This window comes from Pyxicephalus adspersus, chromosome 7 (assembly GCF_032062135.1).
Source record: "Pyxicephalus adspersus chromosome 7, UCB_Pads_2.0, whole genome shotgun sequence".
Classification (NCBI taxonomy): Eukaryota; Metazoa; Chordata; class Amphibia; order Anura; family Pyxicephalidae; genus Pyxicephalus; species Pyxicephalus adspersus.
In genome coordinates this window covers 6611049-6624069 of record NC_092864.1, presented here as the reverse complement: position 1 = coordinate 6624069, position 13021 = coordinate 6611049, and the positions used below count along the sequence as shown (strand labels likewise).

General features: G+C 38.7%; 1 protein-coding gene across 3 annotated transcripts in view; it reads right to left on the bottom strand.

The window, feature by feature from the left end:
• LOC140334990 (uncharacterized) overlaps positions 1 to 7915 on the bottom strand; it is a 35145-nt gene extending 27230 nt beyond the window's left edge. For all 3 annotated transcript variants that reach the window (XM_072417311.1, XM_072417312.1, XM_072417313.1), the window contains exon 1: positions 7758 to 7915. In XM_072417311.1, the coding sequence (XP_072273412.1) occupies positions 7758 to 7803 (46 nt within the window). In that variant the 5' untranslated portion in view covers positions 7804 to 7915. The remainder of the gene's footprint in view (positions 1 to 7757) is intronic.
• Between the last annotated feature and the right edge of the window lie 5106 nt (positions 7916 to 13021).

Sequence of the window (13021 nt, the reverse complement as noted above, 5' to 3'; positions counted from 1 at the left end):
AGTATATTAGAATTAGAAGTATATTTTTGTACCTACTCATCCTCATATTGGAGGTATCCCCCATATCCAGAAGGGTAAGAAATATGTTTATCTAACTTTAATATTTAACATAACTATTATACAGCATATTACTTATTTATTATGAATATCTACCTATTACTATAATATTTATTCTTTATAGACCTTTCTTTAAGAAAACCTGTAAGAAACCCCATACACAAAAGGAGAGAGACTGTTTTTTCACACAAGGCTGAGAGAATAATTTCTTTATCTTACGCTACAAATTGACATATGCACACAAGTAGTGTTGGTGTTTGAATTCGGGTTGTCCTTATTAGTGTTGTTGTTCGAATTCTGGTAGTCCTAATGTTTGACCCGAATATGACCGTTTGAATTCGGGTGGACCTGACCTGAATTGTGCTGGATTCGAAGCCCCGAGTTTGACCCCCCCCCCCCCCCCACAATGCCTGGGGACCTCCCCCATGATGCCTAGGGCCCTCCAATAACAGCAGGGATGCTCCCCCCCATGTTTGTTGTAGCAGGCAGCCGATTGGGTGTCTGTCACTGCATACCACACAGGCAGCCATTGGCCTATATAAGGCCACAACCTTTCTGTGCTGCTTGGTTTGCTTTGTCAAAGTAAAAAAAGTGCTTTACTTAGACTGTGTCACACTCACACTATTAGTCAGATAGATTGTTGGATTGTACTATATTGGTGCTGTCCTGAAATCTATTGTAAAAAAATACAGAATATTTCATTCTGATACCACTTGCAATCTATCAAAATAAACAGAACAGTTTCTGTAAAACAAAAATACAGATATTTAATTTTGATACCACTTGCTATCCATCAAAATAAACAGAAACAAATTTGTATTTCTGTAAAAAAATACAGATATTTAATTCTGGCTACATCTTGATATTTAACAAAAAAGCCATAAAAATGTATGTATTTATCTCCAAAAAATACCGATATTTAATTATGATTCATAATTAAATATCAATATTTATTTTAGAGAAATACAGCTTTTTTGTGGCTATTTAGATAGTAAGTGGGATTAAAATTAAATATCTGTATTTTTTTTAAAGAAATAAAAAAATTTATGGGTTTTTGGATAGCTTCTAAGTGCTATCAGAATGAAATATCTGTATTATGGATAAATTATTATGATAGCGCTTGGTATCTATCTTAAAACCCATAACAATTTCTATATTTCTCTACAGAAAATACAGATCTATAGTTCTGATCCCACTTTGCTATATATCCCTAAAGCTAGAAAAATTGATGTATTTCTCTACAAACAATACAGATATTTAATTCTGATAGCACTTGGTATCTATCCAAAAGGCCATAGAAAATTATATTTTTTTCTCCAAAAAATACAGATATTTTATTCTGATAGCACTTGGATATGTATCCTAAAACCCATAAAAATGAATGTATTTATGTGAAACAAATACAGATATTTAACTGTGATAGCACTTGCTAGATAGTGCTATCACAGTTATGATAAAAAATGATAAAAAATGTATGTATTTCCCTGCGGATTCCACCAAGCCCGTTCCCTTTTATGTGGTTTCACTAAATAGTAGGTATGGAAAGTGTGATTTTTGTTAATCCATTCATGTCTCAATTAGCTACAGCTTCTACAATGTCCATAGAGGTGATGGCCTCAACCTCCAATGCGGTCCACACTCCGTCACAGGGCCCACTACCTCCTACTCCTGCTGTTACTGCTGCCGCCTTCCCAGTACCCAACTCTAGATGCCAGATACTAATGCGGTCCACACTCCGTTTTAGAGCCCACCGCCTCTTCCTCCTGCTGTAAATAATGCTGCCGCCTGCCTAGTACCAAACTCTAGATGTCAGATACTAATGCCATCCACACTCCATCTTAGAGCCTACCGCCTCCTCCTCTGGCTTTAAATGATGCTGCCACCTGCCCAGTACCCAACTCCAGATGCCAGATAGTAATGCCGTCCACACTCCGCCTCAGAGCCCACCGCCTCCTCCTCCTGTTGTAACCGATGCTGCCACCTGCCCAGTACACGACTGTAGATGCCAGATTCTAATGCTGTCCACACTCCGTCTCAGAGCCCACCGCCTCCTCCTCCTGCTGTAAATGATGCTACCGCCTGCCTAGTACCCGACTGTAGATGCCAGATACTAATGCCCTCCACACTCTGATTAATCAATGAAATCCGCGCTTGCTGGACGGGCGTACGTTCGCGCTTCCAGCGAGCCGGTTTCCCACGGTCCGGAGTCGAGTGCGCTCATACACTCACCCCCTCACTGCCAGCTGGATTCCTGCCTTGATAATAATGAGCAATAAGGGTCGCAAATCTGCCAATTAAGGCCATTAGATTTCATCTGCGCGATTAAGGAGGATCTGTTAAGCTGTCAATAGTGAGATCATAGCAATTAATTAGCGCGCACCTGCTCTCTGTTCTGTGCGTATCTACAGTCACACACACACACATATACATAAGAAGCAAACAAAAGAACGTGTGTGTGGGCTTGTGACTTTTGTGAGAAAATCTAGTCCGATGGCTTCGCGCCCGGTCAGTCGCGAGATAGTCACGAGATTTACCCGCGAGCTGCTCATCCGACAAGGCATCGTAAGCTTTTACATAGGCGCCTATGGAGAGGAGTTGAATTCGGTTAACTCTTGCCTAACAGGAAAGAAATAAGTGATTTAAAAATATGCTTTTTTCTTAGCGCACATAAATGTTTAATACATTTCAACAACGCAAACATTTTTTTTTAGGGCTAAGGGTAATATGTGTGCCATTAGAAAGAATGATTTTTTAGGGGACTTTTCATGCAAGCTCGCCAGTGTAAAGCTGCCGGTGATGCGCGGCTCCGGCCGCGAGCTCATCCAGTTGCTGAATTGCGCGACCGCTTCCGATTTCAGGTCGCGGATACGAGTGCGTGAGCGAGCGTCTGATTTTGATTGATGAATCGGTCCCTCTGTCTCAGAGCCCACCGTCTCCTCCTCCTCCTGCTGTAAATGATGCTCCGTCTGCCCAGTACCCTACTGTAGATGCCAGATACTAATGCCATCCAAACTCCGTCTCAGCGCTCACCGCCTCATCCTGCTGTAAATGATGCTGCCATCTGCCCAGTACTCGACTGTAGATGCCAGATAATAATGCCATCCACACTCCGTCTCAGAGCCCACCGCCTTCTCCTCCTGCTGTAAATGATGCTCTTTGGTCCTCTTTAATATTGATGTTACAGGTGCTCTTTAATATTGTTGTGACAGGTGCTCTTTAATTTTGATGTGACATGTGCTCTTTAATATTGATGTGACAAGTGCTCTTTAATGTTGATGTGACAGGTGCTCCTTAATATTTATGTGAAGTACAGGGGTATGTAATAGTATTCTGTATCTTTTTTATTATGTATCTTTTTATGTATCCTTTTATTATGTATCTTTTTATGTATCTTTTTTTACATCTGTTTGGAGGCTGTAGAAGCTCTACACAGTCCTAAAAAAAAAAACAAATTTTCCCCCATTGACTTTAATGGTGTTTCAACTTGACATTCGATCACCCCAAACTAGTAAGGTTGTACTGACAGTATGGGAACATACATTGATGCTTTCAGCGGATAGGTATATCCCTATAAAAGTATGCCTATCTGCAAAAAGAAAAAGCAGTATGTGGATAGCCAGTAAAGATATTTCTGAACCAAGGTGACTACTTGAACATATTGTATGTACAGGATATTCTTTTTGATCCTTGATATAACATATGAGCTTAATTATTAGGACTAATATGACATTGATTATTTTAAACATAGATAGTATATTTTAATGGAAACAAATCAACCATCACTAAACGTATGAAATAGGATAATTATTCAAATGCCAATATACTATTGTAACATATGCCCATTAAATATTTAAATATATCCAAGAAACAGTGCTTTGAACTTTAGTATACATAGCATCACCCCTGAGAAAGCCTAGATTGGGCGCGTCAGGTTAACAATGCTGCGCTATAAAAAATACTTATATGTTATATGTTCTATGCACTTTAAGTGGTTGATTTGTGTCTAGCATAGGAGGTACATAACCTCAATAAATGAGGGAGTACCTCTTTAACTGTACTGTGGATGTTAATGAAAATGTTTAGGCAACTAACCTCAAGGGATGAGGTAGTACCTTACAAATTTGTATTGCTGTTACCATATTTGGTATTGTATACACTGGATAATATATTAATGAGTTTTGGTTAATACACAAAAAATTTGTTTTCAAAAAACCTTGTCTTTGGACCATACTTACTTTGATACTTAGAAATAACAAGGCAACATGTCATTGTGGAGAGAAGAACAGCTTATGCATGATATTGGAATGAAGTCATGGGACCCTACAATGGACATCGCTAGATTTTAAATCACCACTGGACAGTGAAAGGGTCTGAGACACTCCATTTTGTTGCCTGAGACACTTCATTTTGTTTCAGTTTTTATTTATGAGAGCTTAGTTATGAGAACTAAATGCATTCCTTGGTTGTTTAGACTATATGTGTATAGACCTGATGTTCTGCCAAGACGAGTGTCCTTGTTAATTCTGCTAAACTCAGATAATGTTGATTGTTTATGAATAACATGGTGTTTTGTATCTGTCTGAAATTATGTCGCTAAATAATCTCATTTAGGATACATATATATTAGTGAACTTCCATTACATTCTAATAAATAAGCATGCGCAATGGCATATTGTTATATTATATATACTAGATGTTTGATATAATAAAGTTGAAGATTGCTTGATACCATACGAGTGTATGGTCGTTGACCAATTTTCCCAGGCACCTGTTCTGATGCACTGAGAGACACTGGGATGGTGAGAGATCTGAGAGGAATAGAGCCAAGAAACCTGCAGATCCTTTCAGACAGCAAACCTAAATGTTACTAAAAAAAAGAAAATAAATTTTTTTTGTGAGGCCATGTCCCCCAGCTATGGCCCTTTTCACTGTTTGGGCTAGGCAGAGGTTTGATTTTTGCCAAAAGGAAAGGGGGCTACATGATTTTTCTCCCTATGGTAGTAAAATTCAGGAAGACTGTTTATGGGAGAAATAAAATTCAGGTAATATCCAGGAAGGTCCTAAGCCTATGAAGGGGTCTGGCGTTGATATGGGGTGAAGTAGTGGAAAGAGGAGATGGCATTTATTTATTTATTTTTTTTAAAAAGGCTTTACAAGCAGTTCCTATACGTTTAAGTAAAAACAAGAAAGTAAAAAGGAGGAATGGGATTGAGGAAAAATGAACCCAAATGAGAAAACTGATCAAACCACATTGTTTGAAATCCAAATTGATTGAAATACCATCAAAATAACAAACTAAAAATGTTTAAATAGACCCCTCAAAGTTATTGCAGACTTAAATCTAAACCCTTATACAGATACAAGATTCTTGCTGCCCCAGACAATGGTTTGTGATAGTACTGGGTGAAAATCTAACAATCACTAATTATCGTTTCTAGTGACAAACATTGAACTTCTTTACTCAGCTTCAGTCATTGGGTCTTGTGGAATTTTAGGTGTCCACAAATAGGAAATGTATCTGCTGTAATACCAGTCAATTCAAATTTTGGGTTCTTTGAGTTCTTGTAAAAATGGATTACCATACAAAAGTCCCTAATTTATAAAATTATGAAGAACTGGTCAAAAAATTCCTGTGATGACAACCAATAGTTATTGATAATATTAAATTTGTCCTGTGCATCAAGGCGTCAATTAACTTTTAGCATGAAAGGGTTTCAGAGTCTATTTCAGTGTGAAGAGTGATAATTTGAATCTTCACCATATTCAATCATCTTCTATTCTTCTGGAACTCTAATAGTGATAATGTATATCTACTATGCCCATTATAGGGGTCTCCCACCATTATTGCACTGAGTTTCCTAGTCTTCAATTCTGCTACATGCATTATTAGGGGTTACTGATATAGCCAAGTTCTAGGATCTTTACCCCTGTGCCCAATTTGCCTTCCATGCAGTGAGGTCCCAGGTCTGTGCTCCTCTTGTGCCCATTGTGAGTGGTGTCCATCACCCTTGCACTGATTTCCCATGAGAGGTTATTTTATATAATGGAGAATGTAAAAGGAGCTAGAACACAGAAAGCTGGGCAGAAACTTCCCAGGTGAATAGGAAAGGGGTCAGGATTTACAGCAAGGAGATTTACCCGTTATAACATCAAAGATTTATAGGAAGTTGGAGTGTAGTAATTTAAGCTTATAGTATTCACCAGGGCAAGAACTAACATACACCTGCAAGCAGATCACTGACAGATCCCTAGTAGGTCACTGATCTGGATTTTAGGCCAATGAAGAAAGAAAACACTTCATAATATGACAGCATTTAATTTAATTGGTTCATATATTTGGGATAAACATGGGGATCTATTTTTTTTTTTATCAACTTAACTGTTTTCACCATTCTCTTATTTCCCACTTTTTTTGTTTTTTGTTTTCCAAATTAACAGATCAAAATGTGTGTAAATCATATATGCTTGTATTTGTTCTAGAGATCCTTGCATAGAAGAGGGGTCTTTCTGGACGGGAAATGGGGCAATGAGTTTGTCCCCCAATTCCTATCCATACCTATTCTAAGTACCTCTAGAATCTGACTTTCCAGAAAAAGAAGAAGACAGAGCATGCAGGCCCTTGCCTCAAACAGACCTCATCCTTCCCCAATAGGGGCAAGGGCTTTTGGGAGAGAGGACCTCATCACCACACCATAATAAAGAAAAACTGGGGAAAAGTGAATCTGATAGGAAAAATTAACTAAACAATGCAAAAAGGACTCTACCCTATCTGCTTTGTGCTTTATAGGAATCTCCTGCACTGAGCATCTCCATCCCTATACTGAGTTCTAGTGTCTGTACACCTACCTGCTCTGCCCATTATGAGAGATCCCCGCTATCACTGAACTGAGTTCCAATTCGGAGTTATTTTATGTCATGGTGAATGTAAAAGACAGAGCTAGAACACACAAAGCTGAGCAGAAACTTATAAAACTCAGGAAAAATTTCAGGGAGAACATTAAAGGTCTATAAGAGTGTGGTACATTAAGCTTTTAGTATTCACCAGGGCAAGAACTAACAAGCACATGTCAGCAGATCACTGACAAGTCCTTAGTAGGTCACTGAACTTCTGGATTTTAAGCCCAAGGAAGAAGGAGAAATTAGTAAAACAAATTGAATTTGGTTGCTGTATTGCATTTTTTTCTCAGATATATAGCTCCAGAGACCAGCACAAGAGGGGAACATGTATAAGAACGCTGTGTGAGGTCATTTTGTATAATTGGGCTTCGGCTTACATATATTTGATCAGAAAGGTAATAGGGCAGCAACTTTGACCTCCTAATCCTGAGAATATCTATAGATATATTATTATGGTATTTTCAAAAGGCTAAAAATAAAGATGCCTGTCCTTATGTAAACTTCATAAACTGAGCTTAATCCCTTCTAACAATCATTTGACTTTTTGTCTATTTTCCCATTTGAAGGTAAAACAATTGTACACAGTATGTATGCAAACTTCTTTCATGTATGTTTAACATCTATATTTTCTTAAATCCGTATTTATAAGTAACCTTGTTCCTTGGATCATTCATCTACAAAGCTGACAAGCACAGCCCTGTACAAATCAGTGAAAGTTTCTGGCTTTAGATACACTTTAACTATGAAGTATGAGCTGTTCTACCATTATTTCATAAAATCAAAAGAAAACAGAAGCAACTGACCTGTGTAAAACAGAAGAGAGAGAAGCAAAGCAATCTTCATATTCATTTTGTGTCTCTCTGCAGTGAATGCTGATCTTTGATCTCCTGTACAGAAAAGATAAAAAAAAATATGGAGGAACTTGCTGCTCCAGCAATCCCTACACTTTCACTTTAAAGGGGAAATACCACTAAAATACATTTTTTTTTTGATAGTGATATTATATCCAGGAGATTGAAATTACAGAAACCATTGTTTATAAGACTTACAAAATGTTCTATTGCTGTTTGTGCTCTTTAGAAAAGGTAAATAGAAATTCCTATACTGATTAACCTCATAAAGCTTAATAAAGTAAAACCAGTAAAGGAGTTTGAACAAAGTCTGCTAGCTATATACATTTTGTTTGTGGTTATGCTGGTTTTATCTTTACATTGCTTCAGTTTATTGCTTTAAACTGGTTTGATAAGTAAAAATGTGTTTCTGTTCTCCTGCCATCTCACCCTGCAGAGGGAACAACAGAAAATGTACCAAACTGCATTCCAGGTGACTGCCAGGATCTCTAGGTGTTTTTAAGGCTATTTTCAGACCTGCAGTTTTCCAGACTTTCTCATTATTAGTGCTTTAAAATTACTTTAAAAAGATAGTTATAAAGAAAGGGAATGGGCCTGTTTTTTGTACAGATGTACAGAAGAGTTTATAAATGGTTAATCAGAAGCCTTAGTGGTAAGTAGGACCGCAGTACCTATGCTTAAACCTGAATTCTAGAGAAAGAGCTATTCAGCTGAAATACACATGAAATGTCTTTCCTTTTGTGTGAAACTTCCCCCACTTCCTAGATTGTAAGCTCTTTGGGGCAGGGTTCTCTCTTCTTCCTGTATCACTATCATTTGCAACCTTTTCTTAAGGTACACTGCTGCGTAATATGTTGGCTCCATTAAAATACTGTTTATTATTAATATTATTATTATTAACCACTTGGGCGATTCACTGATGTCTGGATTTCTGTACCAAAAGCGGTACACTGTTATTTTTAAATCGTAGATCTGTAACTTAAATATGTCCGAACAAGGGTCTAACAAATATCCTGAATATAACAAAGTTTGAAACACACAATCATGTAAAAAAAAAAAAAAAAAACTTTAATAATAAAATTAAATAAAAAACACAAAAATCAGCTTAAACAAGAATGAATAAATAAATAAAAAATACTGAAAATGCAATAATTCTGTATACTGTATAAAAACATATTTTTCTAATACACCTCCCTAGTGTGGTAAATTTTAAAACAGAGTCCAACGTCACATACCTATAGACAGAACCACATTAATATATTTTTTTATTATTTTGTATTGGATTGGATACAGGACTTTGTATTGAATCCAATGGAAAATATTTGAATTTCCTGCTACGACCCCCATCGACGGGCATATGCACTGACATCATCAGGAATCAAAGAGGGACGCCTGCACGAACGCCAGGAGTTCTAATTCTTTCCGTACTTCCATGCAAAAAACATTACATTTTTTGCATGGAAATTTTTTTTAGATTGTAGGCTATAATTCTTAGGCATAACTCACCGAAATATGTCCAATATTTAATGAATTCAATAATAAAATGTAAAAATTTTTTTTTATAAAACATTATAAAAAAAAATCTTTAAAAAAAATAAATAGTGTACAATGTAATGTAACCGTACAGTAGCTTATAATATATATAAATATATATAACACAATTGCATACATTATATAAAGATTTCTTTGTATTGGAGTGCATACAGCTTTTTTGTGTTGAGTTCAATACAAAGTTATTTGAATTTCCCGCCCTGCCTCTCGCCCGCACCGACGCGTGCAGCGACGTCACCGGGCAACCCCGGAGATCATCACTGCACACGCTGGGAGAAGACAGCGTGTGCAGTGACGATCTCCGAACGCCAAGAGAAGAGGACGGACGTCCCTGGAGGAGCTACGGGGACAGGGTAAGTATTTTTTTCAGTTATAATCCGATTGTCATACAATGTTGTATGACAATTGGATTGCACTGTAAAGCTTGTTTATATTTTTAGCTACCCGGAACCTGGGGTAGCAATTCTAGCAAGTTTTCTTACCCCGAACCAAGCTCGGGGTAAACGCCCAGGAGGTTAATAATAATAAAAATAATAGTAAAAGCTTTATGCATCTTCTAGGGACAGTTTGACCACCTATGTAGACTTGCATTGATGTGCTCTAAATGCTTGTGAAGAATTTATTAGTGTTTCCTGCAGGTGTTTGTAAATGCAGAGAAATTGCTTGAGTCCTTGCTGAATGAAAAAAGCAAAGCTTTTCAGGTGTTTAAAAAGTCAGAAAAGGCAAATAAATAAAACCACAGGCATTTGCAAACAGAAGCATTCTGTGAGCCCAGCTGTGCACAATAGGCATCCAGAAGCAGTACGTCCATCTTTTTTTTTTTTCACCGCAGGGCTGAACATAGCCTTAGAGGGATCACTTCAAATACAATTGAACTTTAAGGGTGTGCACACTTATGCAACCAGGTTACAACAGTTGAGAGAAGGAACCCTTTAAATCTGAGAGACCTGGAGCAGCTAAAAAAGGAAGGCTGGTCCAAATTTCCTGTAGAGCAATGTTAAAGAAAGCGATTAAGATCAGTTATTTCTTCCAATGGCTGTGCTACCAAGTATTAAGTTAAGGGGGCAATAATTTTGTCCAGGCCAGATTTTTTTTTTTTTTTTTTTGTGTTCTTCCAGTGCTAGAAAAAGAAATAAATATGACAATACCAAAGCATTTGGAATTGCTGCAATTTTCTTGGGAGAAGGGTGCAAATATTTTTTATGGCTGTAAATATATATATATATTCCTCAGATTTGTTTGTTTTTACATTGAATTGTACAGGTTATAGATCACATTAAATGTGGGAAAAGCTTGGAAAAACCTGGCATTTTAACAGGAATATTTTACAAATTTTATACCCACTGTAATGATGTTGCTACTCTCTGTGATGGGATAAGCAATTACTTGTTTTGTAATTAAAGACAGGTGGAAATGGTTCGGCCTTACATTATTTTCCTACTGACTATAGTAACACAGGGACAAAAGTTGTTTTACTGTAATGCGCCTGGGCACACAAACCACAGCCAACTCCAAGAATCTCTTGTCAAGCTTTATTGGTAGTCATAAAACAAGGCAGGGTTAATCACAGATGATTAGTCCAATAAGTGTGGCACAGAGAGGTAAAGCAGAGACAGGTCAGGAACAATCTGAGGTCAGGGCAGTCAGTAGGCAAGAGTGGTCATAAACAATCCAAGGTCAAGGCAGGTGGAGTTCAAGCAGAATCAGGTATCAGACCAGGTCGCTATGGTAATGACAAAACAGGTTAATATAAACCGACAGAGAGAACGCACCCAAGCACACTGTACTCACAGAGGCTTATAGCAGGCAATGGTGTTCAGGACAGGTTCTCCTTAAATGGCCAGAGTGTCCAATGACCTTGCGCCACCTTGTGCCATTTGATTGGAGGGTAACTGAATCCCCTGCGGCTGATTGGCTCCAGGGAATTCAAACTATGTCCCGCCCCGCGGCGAGGCAGCCGAGTGCCACGCCACCTGGGGGTACAAGAGGCACGCGTGGTAGCACATGCACCTCTTCCCACAGCACCCCTGGGACGTGCCTTACTTTGCACATCCACAGAAGTGCTGAGAACAAGACTTTCTATAATCACTTTCATAGGGATGCTGGGTATGCCGCCTGGCCGAACAGTAGTTCGGCTAGAACGGATCCCTCCGCCTGCAGGAAGAGACACGCTGCAAGTAGGGCAGCAGCCTCAGCCATGCTGCCTGTTGCAACGGCGTCTCCCTCGGTGGCTGCGATCCCCAGGGACGTTGCAGGCTCACTGGACAGGTAAGTTCCTTACAGTTACTAGGCAGAGTGCTGGATGGGTGCTATGTGTGACCTAGGTATCTCAGTTACCACAATTAAGGTAAAACCTGTTGTCTAAAGGAAACAAGCTCTGGTGCTCATTCAAAATGTCTGTTCTGGTTTTACTGGAAATTTGCAAGAACAGGGTGGGGTGGATTCCCATTTCCAAGGTCACATTTTCCTAAGGCCTGGAAGCCTATTTAGCACACCCTGTGCTAGCCAGCAGCTAGCTGTAGGTTGAACTGATTGTGGGTCAGTCTGTGTTTGTTTAAATTTGTTTTTATTTTTAGGGAGCAGTTTTTTGTGCTTGCCAGGAAGTTGTGTATTATTTTATTTAGCCTCTTGTGAGGGAACACTGCTTATTTTCTGTTACTGTTTGACCAATAAATGTTGGCAGGAGTCCAAAAGCAAATTGAAGCCTTCTGTAATATAGGAAGACTACACATGACAGATCTAAGATCGACCAAGACAGTGGTCGCCAACCTTTTTGGACCTAGAGACTACTAAAACCACGGGCTCCAGACCATGCATGCACGGGGAGCCATGTGTCAATCAAAAGGGAAGAAACTTCCCCCATATTGATGTCATGATGTCAGAACCCGCCCACTCTTCCACTGCAGGTCTGTCCACTGTTTTGAGCCTGCAATGTCTCCAGGAGACGTGGTCTGTTGCTGTGGCCAGTGCGCCCCCCCCCCCCCCGCTAGGTCCTTCTCCTGACTCCGCGGGGAGGTGAACTGGCCAGAGCTGTGGACCACCAACATTTTCTTGCGGACCACCAGTTGGCAACGGCTGGGCTAAAGAACTGACATAAATAAAGAATTGCAGCCTTATTTTTTTCTTGCGGCCACGTAAGATAAATTCATTTGAATAAGATGTGTGAAATTCTATTATTTGCACCATCATTTCAGTTTTCAGGACAATCTTTCAGGAATGTGCTTCACTCTTGTCGATTCAAGCAGTAATGACACAAAGGTCATTCAGCAAAAGCCTATAAAAAGTAGGGAAGAGGAAAAATGCAATGATAAAAAGAAGCCAGATAAGGACTAGAATATTGGACTATGGAATTGTCAGGCAGAGGGGGAAGATAAGCTACATATGAATGCTAGATAACATTTGATATGAATTACCAATTCCCAAACAATCAGCATCCTTGGCAAATAATATTAAAATCAACATATATCATTGATACATTTATTCTCCGATGTCAGTAAACCACCATACTGACTAAAGATGCAATCATGAAGACATCATGGATATGTAAAGTAAACTACCATCCAAGCACGATCATTCACTCATCTACTGACATCTCTACACACGCCTAAGGGAATCCATCACCATGAGGTGAAAATTGTAATTAAAGTACCTAATAATACTAAAGA